Source organism: Mustelus asterias, chromosome 6 (genome assembly GCF_964213995.1).
Source record: "Mustelus asterias chromosome 6, sMusAst1.hap1.1, whole genome shotgun sequence".
In the NCBI taxonomy this organism is placed as follows: Eukaryota; Metazoa; Chordata; class Chondrichthyes; order Carcharhiniformes; family Triakidae; genus Mustelus; species Mustelus asterias.
The window spans coordinates 51,983,322-52,003,603 of record NC_135806.1 but is presented as its reverse complement, the minus strand read 5'-3'; the positions used below and the strand labels follow the sequence as shown (position 1 = coordinate 52,003,603).

General features: G+C 40.8%; 1 protein-coding gene across 1 annotated transcript in view; it reads left to right on the top strand.

The window, feature by feature from the left end:
* LOC144494656 (uncharacterized) overlaps nt 1–20,282 on the top strand; it is a 46,918-nt gene that overhangs the window by 1,676 nt on the left and 24,960 nt on the right. The window contains exons 2-19 of the mRNA XM_078213860.1: nt 574–718; nt 4,082–4,204; nt 5,466–5,588; nt 8,797–9,165; nt 9,911–10,033; nt 10,115–10,228; nt 11,335–11,454; nt 11,527–11,652; nt 11,935–12,106; nt 12,568–12,792; nt 13,270–13,388; nt 13,474–13,613; nt 15,951–16,092; nt 16,698–16,865; nt 17,103–17,225; nt 17,837–18,211; nt 18,419–18,541; nt 20,043–20,162. Of these exons, the coding sequence (XP_078069986.1) occupies nt 574–718; nt 4,082–4,204; nt 5,466–5,588; nt 8,797–9,165; nt 9,911–10,033; nt 10,115–10,228; nt 11,335–11,454; nt 11,527–11,652; nt 11,935–12,106; nt 12,568–12,792; nt 13,270–13,388; nt 13,474–13,613; nt 15,951–16,092; nt 16,698–16,865; nt 17,103–17,225; nt 17,837–18,211; nt 18,419–18,541; nt 20,043–20,162 (2,950 nt within the window). The remainder of the gene's footprint in view (nt 1–573; nt 719–4,081; nt 4,205–5,465; nt 5,589–8,796; nt 9,166–9,910; nt 10,034–10,114; nt 10,229–11,334; nt 11,455–11,526; nt 11,653–11,934; nt 12,107–12,567; nt 12,793–13,269; nt 13,389–13,473; nt 13,614–15,950; nt 16,093–16,697; nt 16,866–17,102; nt 17,226–17,836; nt 18,212–18,418; nt 18,542–20,042; nt 20,163–20,282) is intronic.

Below are 20,282 nucleotides of genomic sequence, written 5' to 3'. Positions count from 1 at the left end.
GAAGACTATCCATCCTCGTTGGGTAGTATTTACACGGCTGCTCCACTTATTTCTGGTGTTTGGGGTATTTAACAATTGTAATGTTTTTCTGAAAGTCAAGGGGAGGTGGTTATATTCTCGTACTAGAGATCGTTGCCTGGCACTTTATGCCATGATCAGCCCAAACCTAGATGTTATCCAGATCTTGCTGCATGCAAGTACAGATTACTTCAGTGTCTGAAGAATTCCAAATGGAACAGCACTTTTGTAATTGTCAGTGAACATCTCTCCCGAGAGGGAAGATTGCTGAAATTGGTTGGGCTGAGGACATTCCATATTACCTCCAGCAGCATTGTCCTGGGGCTGAGATGGCTGACCTCCAATAACCATGCCATCTTCCAGCCCTGATCTCCCATAACTTCCAGTATTTTCACTGAGGCTGTTTGGTGTCAGTCAGTTGCCTCCCCTACATTCAATTCCTGTGAAATCATCTTTTGTATGGCGTTAACAAGTGTGTAACCTTTTAACATTCATTTACCACCATGAAAAAGAAATATCTGATTTTAGTTCCTGACTAATTTTTTTGCTTTATAGTTCAACATCTTTGTTTCTTTTGAAGGCGCAAAAGCTTCCTGTGATGCATCGTGGTTTCAGTGCCGAAATGGACGCTGTGTCCCACAACTGTGGAGATGTGATGGGGATGATGACTGTACTGATGGCAGTGATGAGGATAACTGTGGTAAGTAGCTGGCTTGTGTGCTAGATAGCACTTTGGATCAGCACACTTGAGACCTGTGCAAGTGGGAGAAGAGGGCCAACTGGCCAATAAAATTTGCTCCACCTCAGCACCTGTAGGACTTTTGCAGCTTTGTTCAACCTGAGTAAGAGAAAATGTGTTTAATATTTATGATGCATCTCCGCAATTATCAGCAGACCTGGGTGAGATCCATATCAGTTGTCTACTTGCCTGCAGAAATGTGATGCAGCGCAATGCCTGTCTAAAGATGGGACACTATAGTTTATTCCTGACCAGTTTACATATGCAGCATGATTGGTCTGTAGCACGCGTGCATTTTGTATTAAAGCCAGATTAGAAGATAGTGGTATCACAAAAGTAATGTACCATTTTAATACTAGCAGCCCCTTGGTGCTGACCATTGTATGCATGATGGAGACAGTAAAGTGGGAAGTCTGACATTTGCATGTAGTGCAATGTAGGTAAATTATTGCATAAAAATTAATCTGACACTGTTTGCCAAGTTACCACTGATCAGTTGCTATCCGGCTCTGCAGAAATCTATAATTGATTATAAATTATACAATCCCAGGAAGAGGTCTCTTGGAGCTTTTTTAATCCCTCGAGTGACACAAGACCAGCATTCATTGCTCTTGCAAAGGTGGTGTTGCGCTGCTACAGTTTGGTGTATGTACACCCACTGCTGTTGGGGAGGGATTTTGACCAAGACAGGTCATATTGAAGATTTAAGTTGGCTGTGGAAAAGGATCACTTAATGGTCTTTGCTACGGAAAAATATGCTCCAAATGGAAATGAGTAGTTGAGAGACCTAGATGTGGTAATTATTGAGGGGTATTAGGCTTGTTGTACCAGAACTGCATGGGATGCATCTGATCAAGAAGTCCGACATGGCCAAGTCTTTCAACCCTTTGAGTGCAGGGGTTACACCAGAAGACTAGAGAATTGCAAATGATGTGCCTGGATTCAAAATGACAAGGATAACTCATAACTACGGATGAGTCAATTTAAATGTACACTATAGGCAGCCAACATGTATGTATTAAAATTGTTTAACTTGATCATGAGTTGAGGGCAATGAGGTTGTATATAGGGACTTGCAAAGGTTGGGCATAAAGGGAAAGTTGTTTGATAGGGTGCCAGTGTTGTCAACAACATCCAAGCCCATGGATGAAAAGGGACAGAAGCTAGATGGTATTGAATGGTGGTTTTTCAGACTGGTATCAAGGTTACATAATGGGGCTTCCCTTGAGGTGTGTACTGGATCACCACTCATCCTAACCTAGACTTGGGTTTGCAAGCACAATCTCTGGAGTACGCTAAGCTGACAGAATGGGTGAAATAATTCGAAACATAGAAATTACAGCCCAGATCAACCTGTCTTCAGCTCTTTGCTCCCTGACTCCTGTAACCACTCGATGACTATCTTCAGCTGGAGATATTGAGCCATGTACTTGTAGACTCCATTGCGTTGTTCCAGAACCTTCTCTAACACTCTGGGGGTTTGTTGAACAAAAGCCTCAAATTTCCCAACCTTGCAGGGACAATGGAAAAATACCTCTGGTATAAAGGTGAGGGGCAACATAGAGTCAGAGGTTTACAGTATGGAAACAGGCCCTTCGGCTCACTTATCCATGCTGCCTCTTTTTTAAACCCCTAAGCTAGTCCCATGCCCATATCCCTCTACACCCATCTTGCCCATGTAACTGTCTAAATGCTTTTTAAAAGACAAAATTGTACCTACCTCTAGCAGCTTGTTCCAGACACTCCCCATCCTCTGGAAAATGTTGCCCCCTCTGGGCCTTTTTGTATCTCTCCCCTCACCTTCAACCTATGCCCTCTAGTTTTAGACTCCACTACCTTTGGGAAAAGACATTGACTATCTAGCTGATCTGTGCCCCTCATTATTTTATAGGCCTCTCTCTAAGATCACCCCTCGGCCTTCTACACTCCAGAGAGAAAAAAGGTTCCAGCCTCTCCTTGTAACTCAAACCATGTCCTGGTAACATCCTAGTAAATCTTTTCTGCACTCTTTCTAGTTTGATATCTTTTCTATAATATGGTGACCAGAACTATACACAGTATTCCAAGTGTGGCCTTGCCAATGTCTTGTACAACTTCAACAAGACTTCCCAACTCCTGTATTCAATGTTCTGACTGATGAAACCAAGCATGCTGAATGCTGCCTTTGCCACTCTGTTCACCTGTGACTCCATTTTCAATGAGTTATGAAGCTGTACTCCAAGATCTTTGTTCTGTAACTCTCCCCAATGCCCTACCATTAACTGAGCAAGTCCTGCCCTGGTTCAATCTACCAAAATGCATCACCTTACATTTATCTAAATTAAACTCCATCTGCTGTTTGTCAGCCCACTGGCCCAGTTAATCAAGATTCTGTTGGAATTTGAGAGAACCTCCTTCTCTGGCCATTATGCCACCAATCTTGGTGTCATCTGCAAATTTACTAACCATGCCTCCTATATTCTCATCCAAATCACTAATATAAATGACAAATAATAGTGGACCCAGCACTGATCCCTGAGGCACACTGCTGATTCTTAAGCAGGTGTAGGCACAATGGACTTTAATCTGCTTAAGGTGAGGGGTGCATTGAGAAGCTACACCATGTGCTAGGCTTTAACTGAAGCATCTAAGAGTACAAAAGTAAGGTTATGGTAAACTTCAACGTAAATCTTCAGCAGTATCCAAGGGTCAGAAGGATGTGGAGATATTGGTGCAAGGTGACTTGTGGGTAATCGGACTTTATTGGAGAAGCTGGTGCTCTTGACGAGACTTGATACAAGATTCTGGACAGAAGATGGGGAGAAACTGTTTCTGTTGATAACATGGTCAAAAACCAGGGGCATTGACTTTGTGGTGAGGTGAAATGAACATGAGGCAAGCTCCTTGCAGTGGATGGTTAGGATCACTGCCTGAGTCTGGGGGAGACTGGTTTGATTTTGGCTTTCTCAAATTGGATCATTATCAGATTTGCAGAGCTATGGAAGAGTAGGACTACTTGCTCTTGCAAATAACTGCATGGATACAAATGGCTGAACTATTGTGATACTGGAGATGAATACCTTCAGTCAGTCTGCAGATGAAATTAATAAAATGACTCTTCAAATTCTGAAACCTTGGCATAATGAAACTGGGCAATATAAATTTGAACTGTGGCAATCTTGCCAATGAGCTAAGTGAAAGGAGAATGCCCTGTAGTATTCTGTATACCTTATGAATAACATCAGCTAATAACTCTGTCCCATGAGCATATATAGTTAGGTGTTTGTAGTAATTGCTTTAAATGGTAGACCAGGAACACATATAATAATATCTCATTCTTCCAAGGTAAAATCACCTGTGGAACTTCAGACTTTGTATGCCACAGTGGACATTGTGTGCCAAGTAAATGGCAGTGTGATGGAACATCTGACTGTGAGGATGGATCAGATGAAAGTCCAGATATATGTCGTAAGTATTAGTGTAACCCCCTGATAACCACTATATGGGGCTACTAGTTAAATATTCAGTCAACAGGGTCCTGAATTCCTAGCGGTTGATGTTGATTTGGCTAATTCCTGTTTACCCATAAATGTCAGTACTGTAATCAGAATAACAAAAATAAATTTAAATTAACAACACGTAAAGAATCCCAAACCAAAGATCTTCCCACCAAACAGTTTCAACCCAAAAAAAATGTTCAAAACATCAAGAGCTCTGATCTATAACCGTTGGGGGCCCATCTGTTGGTGCACACATGGGGAACCTCGTCCTCAGTAACACCTGTAAATACTGTTCCAGTTGGATTGTATAGTCCCCACCAATTACTCATGACACACAGTCCAGAAGAGAGACACGTGTGGAAGATGATGCCGCAGGAGGCAGAGGTGCCGCGAGCTATCCGTGCAGCAACGTAGGTCCAGTGCGTTGAAGACTGTCCTCCTCGGCAGTAATGAAAAGAACAGGCAGGGGAACGCCTGGCTGCCTCACTCCAAACCGAATTCTCACTGCCTGGGAAAAGCTCCTCTTCAAAACGGGGCTATCTCCCTCGCCAAACTCCCCCCCCCCCCCCCCCCCCCCGCTTCACTTCCTGGCACCTTTGTTTCTTGCCCCCAGAGCAATCCGATTGGCCCAGCCCACATCACTCAACATGCAGCATCCTGTTCAGCAAACAGGACACTGAAACCTACAAGGGACAAAGAACACTTGTAAATGTCTTCCCCACAAATCCCCATTTTTCTCAGTCCCTTGCATTAGGAAGGAGTGAAATTTTGATCCTGTAGTTCCCTTAATCATTCTGTCCCTCTGCATTTTCTAATTTCTTGCTTTGCCATAACGTAGCAGGACAACTGCATGTATTTTTGACCCTTTGTTGCATTTGCTTGTATTTTAGCATTGTATGGTGTTTCCTTTGTGGTAAACATCTGGTAGTTTTTTAAAAATATGTGCAGCAATAGGTTTTGCTCAGTGAGCTAATATGACCAAATGCATTAAATTTTGGATACTTGTACAGTGGAAAATTCAGGACATTTACTTTTTAAACCATATTGGTGCTACCATTACAATGGCGTTTTGTATAAATTTGTCTGAGGCTGTAATAAGTGATTTCAGTTTACTTGACAATGTTTTAAGCTGTGCTGGAATCCACATTATTCATGAACACTTAATTATCCTTCCTGGTGAGCTTTATGCATGCAAACTTTCCCTAAACTTGCGTTAATGTCTCTTACAGATGCAAGAATGTGTCATTTAGGTGAAATAAGCTGTGGTCCTGGGTCTCTTCAGTGTATTCCTGCTTCCTGGAAATGTGATGGAGGAAAGGACTGTGACAATGGTAGTGATGAAGAGAACTGTGGTAGGTTAATTCTAAGTTTAGCCATGAGTGGATTCTAGATAATGTCCAAAGACCAGATGGAGGAACAAAAACTTTAACTACATGGCATGAATTAAGCAATTTAAACTTGTACTCCACCTTGAGTCTAAAGAACATTTTGGATCTAGCATTAGATATTTTCATGACACTTTTTTCAACTTCGATTTGCTAATGGCTGAATTTTTATGAATATCATTAGGTTAATTGCTCAGGATTCCTTTCCCATGCTACAAGCAAATGATATCAAAGCTTGCAGGATTCCCACAGGTTTAAGTGCTCAAGTGTTTTTTATTTCTGCTAGTGCCATTATCATTTGTCACCAAACTTTTTTTTCTCCATCCTCCACAATCCTATCTAGATTTTCCTTCCTGGGGTGTGGGCATTACTGGCAAGGCCAGCATTTGTTGCCCATCCCCTTGAATTAAGGGCTTTTGCCAGGCCATTTGAGCAGTTGCCTGGAGTCAAATGTAGGTCAAAACAGGTTAATGATGGCCTATTTCCTTAAAGAATATTAATGAACCAGAAATAAAAAAAACAATGAATAAACTCAGCAGGTCACAGCATCTGTGGAGAGAAACAGTTGATGTTTTTTAGATCTGAATAATCTTGATCCAGAACAGTAAATGATCCTCCTCATTTGGATCTGAAACAGAAGGAGCATTTGGATCCATAGGGTGGGATTTTGCAGCATTGCTCATCCTGAAACTGTGAAATCTTGCCTGAGGTCAACAGACCTTCCCATGCTTCACCTCTCTCCAGCTCCAATTCCTGTGGCAACTTCAGCCATGACTTTCTCTCAACAGATGTTGCAAGATCTGCTTGTGTTTTTATTTGATTTCCAGCAGCTGCAGTATTTTGCACGAGCCAGAGTGGGTTTTATGAAAAAAAAATGATTAAATGGTCCCTGTTACTGAGACTAGCTTTATCTTGCAAATGTATTAACAGAATTCAAATTTCACCAGCTGCCATAGTGAAATTTGAACCTATGAGCAGTGGCTGGGTGCCTTGATTACTAACCTAGCAGCAATACCACTATACCACCAAATGTTGCCTCAATTGAAAACCTATAACTCACTTTATGCAGTGTTCATATAATTTTACTTTGGACTCTAATCTTAATGTGGATGTCACTGGCCAAGCCAGCACTTATTGCAATTCGCCTTTTTTGATGGTACTGACATGTCAACTCATCTCCATGTGGTGGAGGTATGTTTATCTTGAAGGAAAATCATGGGTCAGGCTCCAGCAACCTGGGTTCAATTCTGGCTTTGGGTGACTTGAGTTCACATTCTCCATGTCTGTGGGTTTCTGCCAGGTACTCTAGTTTCTTCCCACTGTCCAGAGATGTGCATTAGGTGGATTGGCCATGCTGAATTACCCCTTGGTGTCCTACAATGTGTAGGCAGTGACAATAAAAGTTGACTGTCCTAGACCCATATTCCTAGATATTCATAGACCCTGGTTAGCACTGTTGCCTCAGCAGTAGGGACATGGGTTCAGTTCCAGCCTCAGGTGACTGTGGAGTTTGCACATTCTCCCCATGTCTGCATGGGTTTACTCCAGCTGCTCTGGTTTCCTCCCACAGTCCAAAGATGTGTGGGCTAGGTGCATTGGCCATGCTAAATTGACCCTAGTGCCGGGGGATTAGCAGCATAAATGGAGGGGTTACAGGAATGGGGCCTAGGTGGGATTGTGGTTGGTGCAAACTAGATGGGCCAAATGACCTTCTGCACTGTGGATTCTATTCCATAATCCCAGAAAACTAGGCTGTGATTTTGGAATGGTGACCAAAAAAATTCTAAGATCATCAGCTTCCACTAGCACAGTTAGCAGAGGGGTTGTGCTTCCAGAGCTGCTCTGCATGTTTTTGTCATCCTCTCCTGAGCCACCAGAGTACCCTGGGATGGGGTCATGATCTGAAAGTTTCAACTCTGTTGCATTGCTGTAATTATTTTTGATGCAATTAGCACAACCAAAAACTTGCCCTCTTGAGGGACAAAGTGCTGGAGGCTAAATATTGCCAAGTCATGTCCTTTGCATTAATTACCAGTTGTAGTTCCCTATTTGCAGTCCTTTTTATGGAGATTCTTAAAATTAAGTTGATTTCTTTTGGGTAAGGATTTTTTCTCGACTCATATTTGATTTAATGATTACTAAAAATCATTCTATTTTCAGTAAGAGTGGATTTGCCTCATGGCAATACTTTCAGGTGTATTAAACAAAGCAAAAAATTTAATCTAAATTGCCATGAACCAGAATATGCAAATATTTTAGTGTATTCTCACTGGGGGTCACTTTGATCAATGATTTTTGCTTAAATTACTCGAGCATAATTTGCTCCACTATGAATAACTTCCTTGCTTAATACAATTCCAGGTATTCCCTTGTTTAATTGCAATGTACCAATGGTGTTTTTGACTTATTTGACAGCCTTGGATATTCATGGTTTGGATTAAAGTAGTTGGAAGATGATGCAAATCAAATAAGTTTTAAACATTTTTTGGGGGAGGGGCAGTGCAGCAATTTTCCCAGCCCTCTAGCACCCTTCCCCTGCCAGCACTGGTACTGTCCAGCAGCATATATGACTGCTATCCACTAATGAACAGGGGCCATTGAGGCCCCCCTCTCTCCAAGGAGGTCAGGGGTGCCCCCACCAGGCAGTGTCAAAGGGCCATGAGGAGCAGGGGTGGTGTTGGGCTTGCCCAAGGAGGCCAGCAATCTGGGGAGGGGGTCTGGAAGGCCAACAATGCAGGGTCACTGCATATGCTGATCTCAGTGTGGCAATTAGTCTGCTCGGCACTATGCTGCCAGCCTCTTGTGGGAATAGGCCCCACCCTGGATCTTTCAGTGAATTCTGCTGGGGCATTCTATGATGGCAGTGTCAGATCATTCTAGAAATCCTGTTTTTGAAAAAAGCAGGGTTTACACTCATTTTTCTACAAATTAGAGACTTAGAATTTTTGGAGAATCCCAGCCCTGGTTTCTGATAATGGGAAGCTATTCAACCTCTAATTCTCTACACTAGGTCCACCTAGCAGTAAAGAACTTCTGCACACAGTGCTCCCTGCAATCTATTGGCATACACTGCCATACAGGTGGATACATATTGAGCAACACTCAGTACTTGGTTTCTGCATTGAGTTCTAATCAATAATCCCACTTGTTCTAAAATTGGCATCTTTTCTTTCAGGCACTTTTGTTTGCAATATACTCGAGTTTACTTGCTCCAATGGTAGATGTATTACTAAAACATTTATCTGCAATGGTGAAGATGACTGTGGTGATGGAAGTGATGAAAAAGGTTGTGCTCCATCTACTTGTCACTTGCATGAGTTTCAATGCAATAGTTCTGAATGTATCCCCTTGAATTGGGTGTGTGACAACAATGCTGACTGTGCTGACCAGTCTGATGAAGCTCCAGAACATTGTGGACATACTCTTCCTCCTGTGACCTGCTCTCCTAGTGAATTCTTGTGTAATTCTGGTGAATGCATCAATCAACGCTGGTACTGTGATGGAGATGGTGATTGCAAAGATGGGAGTGATGAAATTAATTGCCGTAAGTCTATTTTCTTAATTGGGTACTGAACTAAAATTCAAACTTGCAAAGTGGAATAGCTTCCTAGTTGAGGTATATGAATTGCTTAAATTACCCATCTAGCTTTCTGACCCAGTGCATGCATCTTTTCCTGGATCAAAGTTCTTTGCCTCATAACCATTGGGTTAGCCAGTCATTGAAGTTGCACAATTGTGTTGCCTTGTCCTGGCCTTTAAACAATGCAGTGAGGTCTCTTGAAACCATTGAATATCCAAAATAGATATCCCTCCAAGTCTGTCTACTCTAGTCCACCTCTGGAATAAATGACTTGGTATCAGTGAGCCAAATTGCAGATGCTTTGCACTAATGGCGAGTATAGGAAAACCTTTTCACCCTTTCCTGAACAAACAGGCTAAAAGTTATCTTCCATCCAATGAGGTTGCAAAAGAAGGGTTTACATTATTGAACAATGAGAGAATTGCATTATTTCTCATCAACTTGCATGTAGAACATGAAACGGTAAACTTGACCTTGTCATTTAGTGCAAGCAATCCAAATTGTGACTTGCTTAGTGTGGACACTAAAATATATCTACTTGGGAGGGGGAAGTTTCATGCCAAGCATATGCAATTTAAAATATGGGTCATTGTCAGTGACCAAAGGTATACAATGATGGAATTGCATTTTAATTGGGTTCTCTGCACATACTACACTTGGATTGTATGTTCTTTGTGCTATTTCTAATGGATTTAAAACTTGACTTTAGCTCCTCGAACATGTAGACCAGATCACTTCCAATGTGGTGATGGTAACTGCATCCCTAGAAGCAAGATATGTGATGCATTTGCAGACTGCTCTGATGCTACTGACGAAACCAACTGCAAGAAAGGTGAGTGCATAATTTCCATAGTGCAATTGAATTTGAGAACTTTTTAAAAGTTGCATGTTTTAAACTGTTTTTGTATTTTAGAATGCACAAGTCCAAATGACTTCAAATGCCAAAGTGGAGAATGCATAGCTATAACTCAAGTGTGTAACCACAAATGGGACTGTAGAGATCGGAGTGATGAACCCTTCCGATGTGGTTAGTAGTTTTTTTATTGCACTTGAGTCTGTCTCCATGGTCTTGTGATTTCCAAATTTCTGTCATGCTGTAATTACACTTTTTTATTCTTGAGTACTTGTGGATTTCATGACATTTTCTCTGTTCAAAGCTTGCTTCCTGGTTGACTCGACTAGATGTTGACTTTTCTGCATGGAGATCCACACTCTCTGACTCATCCTAGTTAGACAGTCAAAACTGCAGCCAGTGATTTAACCAATTTGAGATTGAGTAATTAGTCAAACTAGACATCAATTGACAATAGAACACTATTGCTAACCAATCTTTTTACATGGGAAAGGAGTAACAAACAACCTGAAACACTGGGCTTGATCGATGTTTCTTGCAGGGCACAATGGGATAGGTGGCATCTGTCTAGTCCACTCACTGCCCCACTCCTCCATAACACAAATGGACAGGCACCAGGGTGCCCCTGACTAAATCCTAATTTGGTAATCTTTGCTGCACTGCATGTTTCAATGAACTTCAATTTCCTCCTGGAGCTATTCTGCTCCTTTTCAAGAAACATTCATATCACTGATTTCCCACTTAATCACCTTGCCAATCCAGTCAGGAAAATTACCAACTCCAAATTATATAAATGATTTCTCACCCTCATTGCCACATTTCTGAATTTATGGCAGTTAATCCTGGCAAGGCTTATCATCTGACTGAGGGAACTATCAATGCACATGCCTTTCCAGTATTGCAATGAAACCCCCATGAGGTTTTAAGTATTCCAACTTGGGGTCAGAACTTTAACATTTCCTTTCTTTGCATTCTAACAATCATTTCCCACTTCTGGCTCTAGGGTCCACATACACTTGTAGTACTGAGTTGCATCAAAACATTTGTGCTTGCCCTGTCTAGTAATCCAAAGGAACAAGTTGGATTTGCATCCAAAATGACTCATTGGCTTTTTAAACTTGGTGATTAAGCATATTCTAACTGCTTGTGACCTAGCATGTAGGAGCAAACTTATTGCAGTGTTCCATAAATGTACATTTATATAACTGGGTCTGTTCAAATTTCACATAGCAGATGCTGTTGGGTGAAAATATTTGAAGGCATATTTTTCTCCTCAACAGGATTAAATGAATGTTTGGTGAACAATGGAGGTTGCTCTCACATCTGCAGGGACCTTCTTCTTGACTATGAATGTGATTGTCCTGCTGGTTTTGAGCTAATTGATGGAATAACTTGTGATGGTAAGTTTCTGTCCCATTTGCTGCTTGAGAATTTATTGCAATTTGTTCATGTATGAAAAATATTTTTTGCAGATATTGATGAATGTCAAAGTCCTGGAATCTGTAGCCAAATTTGTATCAATTTGAAAGGAAGTTACAAATGTGAATGCTATGAAGGATATCACATGGATCCTGCTACTAAAGCTTGCAAAGCTATAGGCAAGTACACTTTAACACCATGTTGTAAAATTTCTACCAGCAATGTCTTTTTACTACCATGGAGTAATTCTAGAGTTTTGCTCTCTTGGAAAAGAGTAAATAGTAATGCTAGAGCCAGCACAGGTATCAAGTATCTGGCCAACCTCTGCACTGTAATTTGATTTTTACCAGGACTATCAACCCATGATATATAGGCTAGTCTATTGATCTAATTCAAATGCCAAATTTCCTGTTTACTGTGGAAGTGCATGTTCAGGATTCTTGATTGGATTTTTTTTTAAGGCAAAGAGCCTTATTTGATCTTCACAAATCGGCATGATATCCGGAAGCTAGGACTACATCACCAGGAGTATACCCAAGTCGTTGTGCAGCTGAGAAATGCTGTAGCACTGGATGCTGACATTGCAGAACAAAAAATCTTCTGGGCTGACATGGGCCAGCAGGCAATTTTCAGGTATTGTATAGTATTGAACATGGCACTCAAATGTCAGAATAGACTTTCATGCAGCTATGTTTATGTCTGCCAATGATTCATAAGATGCCATTAACATTTTAGAAATTGATATTTGACTATTCAATTGTCCTCCATAATGAACATTTTAATGGCGAAATGAAATTTGTATGGTCCTGGAAGATTAGTTTATCTTTATACAAATAGATGCTCTAACTTATCATTTTGACCAATCGTCTAGCTTAGTACAGTTCAAATATTTATGAAGTGACATAGAAATATTTCACTATTTTGAAAGCATGCCTTCATAATCTAGAGAACAAATTGCAATTTCTAAATATTCAGCATCCAAGGTATGGGGCAATCATGGTCATTGATCCAAAAACAGTAGTTCATTTGTAATGGCATTGTGGCAATTGAATGCAGAAGATACCAATTAATCAACTTTTTGTTCCCCCTTGAAGTACATCTGTGAATCGGTATAAAGGCACTGTTGGTCCATCAGTCCTTGCTGAGGATTTGGGCATTCCTGTGGGAATTGCTGTGGATTGGATTTACAAGCATATCTACTGGACTGATCGGGGCTCCAAAACTATATCTGTGGCTTCGTTGGATGGATCGAGAAGAACCATTCTTTTTGACACCAACCTAACAGAACCAGCTTCTGTAGCAGTTGATCCACTATCTGGGTACCAAAGTTTTTAAAAATTGTTTTCAGTACCATGCAATTCAAATCTAGCCCAAAATTGAATTTCTGTAAATTGTCTTCACCAGATGGCATTTTAATTAAAGCTTGGCAAGCTAAGTCCTATCGTCTAATTCAGTTGTAATAGCCCTCCCTATGAGAGGATGGGGAGGAAAATCCATGAATATTATACCTTGTCAAATTGCCCCCCCCCCCATGCAGGCAAAATAGCTTTTGTCATCACTCCCAGGCGTTTAAATTAGAACTTGAATAAGCCACCATCTGGCTTGGTGTACATGAATTGAAATCAGGTGTATAACTTCAGTATGAGGGGAGGGTTTTTAAACTGCATGGATCATTTGATTTGAGTTCAGTAATGGTTCTGTTGAAGACTCCAACTTGCATCAGATTTGTGGCTATTCAGATGTTAAATTTAATTGGATCTTCAGATGATGCTGAACTGATTTCTAACCTTTTTTAGGTTTGTTTACTGGTCAGACTGGGGTGAGCCTGCAAAGATAGAAAAAGCAGGAATGAATGGTGTTGATCGCCAAATCCTGGTTAATAGAGCAATTCAGTGGCCAAATGGCATTGCACTTGGTAAGTCAACTGCACTATATTTTGCTTACAAACATCTCTTGGATGACTAAACTTCAATTATACCATACTTCAAATTTCTCCATAGACCTTGTGAAACACAGCCTCTACTGGGTTGACTCGAAATTGCATACACTGTCCTGTATAAATCTGAATGGGCAGGATCAAAGAATAGTACTAAGGTCACTGGATTTCCTGTCTCGCCCTAATGGAATTGCAGTATTTGAGGTAAGGCGGCATTACTGTTACCTATGTTATGCATGCAAATGTAGTAGTTTTCAGTGGGTGGGGGAGGTCCTTAAAATCTGCTTTCTCCTTTTTTCCACTCCCCAATAAGAATTTGGCACTTGTATGCAGTGTTCTCTAAATGTCCTTGCTAAACTCCTACAAGAAACATCTTATCCATATGCACCCTGCTCGGACTCCTCTGGATCTTGTTTTAATCAAGTCACCACCTTGCTCCCCAACTCCAATGAATACAAGCCTAGCCTTGTCTGATCTTTCCTTGTACAACAATCCTCACTTCAGACCTTATGTGAACTACTTCCAATGTAGTTGCATCCTTTTAAAGGTGACATAGAGACCCCATCAGGAGTACTATCAGCTTTGCTCATTACTTGTTCCTGCATTAGTGCACACAATCCCTCTGCATCTCAGACTATTTTTGTTTCTGACATTGGACAGTTTTGCAATTCCCTGCATTATACCTCATTTGCCAGATCTTTGCCCTCTTGCTTCACCCATCTATTGCTTTATAGCCTCATCTTTGCAACTTTCTACCTTTTTTGTATTGTCAACAAATTTAGCAACCATCTCTTCACCACAGCATGTTGTTTTTGCATGATTTTTCTCCGTTCTGCCTGATTTACCTGTTTCTAACATTTGTCCCTGTGACAGATGTTAAGCTATTTGTAGTTTCTTGCTTTGTTTCCATTTTTTTAAATAAAGGAGTTGGGTTTCCAATCTAATGAACCTTTCCTGAATTTAAGGAATTTTGGAAAATTAAAACTAGCATTTCCAACTCTTTTTCTAGCCACTAGGGTGTCCATCAGGACCTGGGAATTTGTATTGCTCTATTCCACTTGTGATTGTACCTCCCTCCCCCTTCATTTTCTGACTTGCAGCTATTTCTGGGATGTTGCTTGATTTGATTTTTAATTATTGTCACATTAGTGTATAGTGAAAAGTATTGTTTCTTGGGTGCTATACAAACAAAGCATGTTTTGTGAAGAAAACGGATGCAGAGTGTTAGTCATAACTAGGGTGTGGAGAAGGATCAACTTAATACAAAGTAGCAGGGAAGAAGCTGAGTCAGAGGCTGTGTGGGGTACTAGCAGATGCTGGCTGCTTTTCCAAGGCAGCAGGAAGTCTACAGTCAATGGATGGGAGGCTGGCTTGCAAGATGAACTGGACTTTGTTCACAACCCTTTGTAGTTTTGTGGTTACTGTAGTAATATACTCATTCAGGTTGGTCACCAAGTTCTTAAATATTGACCAGTTCTCTGACTTGAAGCAATCCCTTAAGATCATCCAATTCCTCTGACAAGCATTGCACTATATCAGATTCTCCCATTTCAGTTTTTGCTTGTAAGCTGGGAGTAGTGGCACAACCTTGTGGTTGGATTTGTGGGCAATAAAGCAGTAGGCATGTTTGTTCTGTAGCAATGGTCTAGAATGTTTGGGCCTCTGGATATTTTTATCCTCTACAGAGAAAACTGATGCAAAATGTCTTTTAGATTCACCTGCCATCTCCTTGTTTTGCATTAAATTCTCTACTCTTGTAGGACTAACATTCACTTTCCTTTAATCTTTTTGTTCTGTCATTTTGTTTTGGATAATGTGGATGGCCAGTCTTCACCTTGATGGAATATCTATTCTATTTTCTGAAATATCCCTGTTTGCCACTACATCTGTATTGACTTGTCTATTAACCCAATTTGCCTGTTCACTTTAAATAGCTATGCCCTCTTTCCCTGTATTTCACTTGGTCTTGGACCCACTCTTTCCCTTGCATTGAATGTAAATTATTGATTGCTGGTCGTTATTCTCTTGTTGCACAATACTAGGTCCTGTATAACTTTCTAGTTGGCATCAGAGCATGCTGTTCTAACTGGGTTACCTTTGCCCATCTGACTACTTTCAATCCATGTACAAATCAAAATCTCCCATGATTTTGCCTTCAACCACTGGACATCTCTATGCCATTTTAATGTAACAAACAGTAGCTAATTTGTGCAGAGCAAATAAGACAGCAATGTGACAACAGCCATATCTGTGACAAGAAACCTTGGGTCAGGACACTAGTGAATTTGGTTAAAATGACTTTGCTTTAAGTATTTTGTGCACATGTCTCCATGCCACTTGCCTGGGACCTCCTGCCACTTTAAAGTAAGCAGAAAATATTAGTTCTCTATTTCCATTTTAATGTGATTGATCCTGTTTATTCTGTACTGACAAACTTTGGTTCAATTGCTCTTCCAAGCAATTCTCCACTTGGCAATGGTCATGTAGATAAGAATATTGTAGCTGTGCTATCTTGCAATAAGGAATCAAAATATCTTCCAGGATCGTGTTTTCTGGACCGATGAAGAAACAGAAGCAATCTATGGAGCCAATAAGTTCACCGGAGCAGATCTAGAGGCACTTGTTTCTAATCTCCAGGACGCACGGGATCTCTTGATTTACCATGAGCTAATTCAGTTGCCTGGTAATTCTCAGCTATTTTCCAATCTAATTTTGGCTATTCCTTGTGCAAATTACTACATTTGCCTCAATGGCAGACTTTCTGCACTTAACACACTTTCTAACTGGCTCTCAACCTGCTCTAATGAATCTTGATCAATCTAACTATAAAACCCTAATCTAGCTGTAGATTCCAAAAATACTAACTGCTCCTCCTGTAGCAATTTCCCACAATTTTTGGGCTTTGTGCAGAATTTGGTTACCATTTTAAAACCTCTTGTGTTCTGTTAGCTGAAATCTTAACATTTCTTTTGTCTAAAATGTGGGCAAAGGGTATTTGGAATAATCAAATGTGACACTGCCATCAGGTTACCAGTTTTGCAATGCCCTCAATTGGATTGGCAACGCAATACTATATCAACAATAACACTACCAAATTTCTCCAATTTGGCATTTATAAACAGTCCATGTTGGCATCTAGCAGTTTTTAAGTGAAGAATTGATCAAATTGTAAATCTAATTCTGCATTTGAGGTGCAAGTAAAAAGTAGCTGTGTAAGACATGTAAATTTGGGATTATACTTTCGATATCCAGAATACTTCAGGTAATGACATTGGGAATTTCTTGCAGGCAAGAACTGGTGCAGTGGGAGTGGAAGCTGTGAATACATGTGTCTCCCTGCTCCTCAAAAAGACACCACCTCCCCCAAGTACACTTGCGTGTGCCCATATGGAATGAAACTGGAGCATGGACAAAAGTGCAGCACAGGTACACCTAGCCATAGAACTACAGTTCAGAGTAAATTTCCATTACTTGCAATCTTTTATGCTTGGATTGCATCTAAGGACCCCTCAGTTTTGAACAGCAAAACTTTTATAGTTGGTCCTTTGGCATGGATTTGTTCAAATGCAAAAAGCTTGACTTCAACCCAAACATTTTTTGGACATGAACCTCAGCATTTCATCCAGTAGCCTTTTTTTTCCCACGAGCAATAACTTTAGATTTTGATATCTAACTAAACCTTCTCCCTTTCAGACACAATAGCCTGTGGTACTTCTGAATTCAGTTGTGGGCCTGAATCTCTTGCATGTATTCCTATATCCTGGAAATGCGATGGAGCAAAGGACTGTGCTAATGGTCACGATGAGGAGAACTGTGGTAAGTTAATTATCTGTTCAGTTGTTAACCACAACCATTAGTTGCAATTGGCTATTTTGTGTATTTGTCTCCATTTCCTATGTAATTGGGTGCTAAAACTCGGTGCCTGAAGGTTTTTTGTGAAAAGCAGGGCCATCAGTGGTACACACTGTACATCAAGTATTATGAACTACAAACAAAATCCAGTGTTTGGCCTTTGAGGGGCAGAATGGAATTCTTGTAACCATGACCGGCTTCTGTAATGCATTCTGTACTTCACTCCCCCAACTGGCCCCTCGGCCTCACTCCAATTTCAAACCATCTATTTACTATCTTAATCCTTGGGATTCATTCATGAGATCACATGAAATGTCAAGGGTTTCCTTTTGAATTAACTTTTGCATTTTTGTGCTGAAATCTTATTTGCATGCATAGTGTGACAATATTGAAGGATAATGAGATTTGATGAAGCTGTTTGGACAAAAGCAAATTCTTGTGCTGAAACTTGTTAGACAGCATCAGGGAGAGCACTTTCTTGTTAGATGTTTCCTGGCCTTTGCATATAACAGTTTTTTATTACATATCCAAGAATGTCTTGAGCCTTACTGAAATAACTTTACTTTTGTCTTCAGGCACCCTTACTTGCGGCGTGCTAGAATTTACTTGCTCCAGTGGCAGATGCATTTCCAGGTCCTTTGTTTGTAATGGTGAAGATGATTGTGGTGATGGAAGTGATGAAAACAGATGCACTCAATCTATCTGTGGTTTACACGAATTTCAGTGCAGTAGTAGTTTAGAATGTATCCCTTCAAGCTGGGCGTGTGACAACAATATTGACTGTACAGATAAGTCTGACGAAACTGCCAAACAATGTGGACGTACTCCTGCGCCTCTTGCAACCTGTTCTGTCAATGAGATTCTGTGTCATTCAGGTGAATGCATCCACCGCCAATGGTACTGTGATGGTGATCGTGATTGCAAGGATGGAAGTGATGAAATAAATTGTCGTGAGTAAAATTCCTTTTTCTCACACCTACTGTTACTTTAGCTATCGCTGATATGGGGTTTTTAGTAGAGGAAGCTCTAGCAATGAAAAGTAAACTGGTTTCCAAGCATTAAGGCTCAATTTAACATTATTCTTGCTGATACTAGACTAAAGCTCTTAATTTTTTTAGAATTTAAATTACAAATTGAACTGTCGTTTTTTTTTTTAGCTCCTCACACTTGTCGGCCAGATCAGTTCAGATGTGGCGATGGTTCCTGTGTCCGTGAGAGTTTGAAATGTAATGGATACAAAGACTGCAATGATGGAAGTGATGAAGCTAACTGTAAAAATGGTAAGAGTTTGCAGCCCATTCCTTTCCCCAAGATCAGATTGCATTTATTCAGCAATTAAAAGGCAAATTGATGCATTTGGGTCAAAGTGTGCATTATTATGCCTTGTTTAATACAGAATGCCCCAGTCACTGGAAAAATTAGTCACTTGATCTTGGGCTGCTTATCTGAAATGTTCGACATTAAGGAGATAGTGAGGATTGAGATTTGAGAAATGTGAAGGAAAACTTTACACCTGACAATGAAGTGGGAATGGGGTTGAAGGAGTAAAGGATTTGGTTCTTTGGGTGGGGGGGGGGGGGTTCTAAGATTGGAGAAGTGGAAAGTAGCAGAGGCGGTCACTGTTTTATTGACAAATGTTTGGAGGGTTAAATCACTGGCTAGGGAAAGTGGCTAAATCTTTTTAGTTTGGACTGGCTTTGGTAACCGAATGAAGTTAGTTGGCACAATGTTTAAGCCAGATATGATCTGTCCCCTGCACTTGAAATGGAGAAGGAAATTTTGTTTTTTGCAAGATTTTGCTGCGAGTCAGGAGTTCTCCCACTGTAACTAGTGGTGTTTGGCAGGGATCAGTGCTGGGACCTCTGTTACATATGACTTGGAAGAAAATTGTAGACTGGTCTGATTTAGTATCATCTGCAAATTTACTAATCACCTGGAGTTGTGGATAGTGATAAATTGTCAAGAATACAGCAGGATATAGGCTAGAAAATTGGGCAGAGATGGCATTTAATCCAGACAAATCTAAGTTTGGGTGGTATGAAATGGCAGGAGCATAGACACAGATCCAGGAGTACAGGTCCACAGATCTTTAAGTGATAGCACAGGGAGTGAAGCATGCATATGGCATGCTTGCCTCTGTTGGCTGGGGCATAAAGTATGAAAGTTGGCAAATTACATTAGTTATATAAAATGTTGGTTAGGCCACAATTGGAATATTGTGTCCAATTCTAGTCTTCACACTACCAGAAGGACATGGAGGCTTTGGAGAGGACAAAAAAGGTTTACCAGGATGTTGCTTGGTATGAGGGTATTGGCTATGAGGAGAGATTGAATAAATTGCAATTGTTCCCCTTAGAAAGACAGAGGCTGAGGGGTGACCTGAAGCGCATAAAATTGAGGCACAAAGATGAATGATGGGAAGCTTTATTCCAGGGCAAAATGACAAGGGGAGGTGCAGGTGAATGGGGAAAGTTTTTGGAGGGTGATGGGGCCCAGAATGCACTGCCAAGTGAGGTGGTTGAGGCAGACATGTTAGCGACTGAAGTCTTATCTGGATAGACACATGAACAGGTGATGAAGAGGGATATGGGTGGTTGGTCTAGATGGGACAACATGATTGGTGCAGGCCTGGTGAGCCAAGGGGCCTGTTCCTGTGCTGTACTGCTTGTTCTTGGCCATGGTAGCCTGATGTGACTACAACAATAGCTGTCAAGTTAAATAAGCATTTGAAGGTTCACAATAGTTGTCCAACAGTCTGTCATTTCAAACTTTCTCTTGCAGGTACAAAATGCATGACACCAACTGACTTCAGATGTTTAAGTGGAGAATGCATAGACTTTACCAAAGTATGTAACCACTTCCAAGACTGCAAGGATCGAAGTGATGAGCCCCCTGAATGTAGTAAGTGGAGAATATGTGGCTGAAATACAAATGCTGCAATGGCTTCATTGATTACTTGTAGCATTTTGGGAGGCGATGGGGAAAATAACTCCAAGCTAGATTTGACTTTTGGGCATTAAG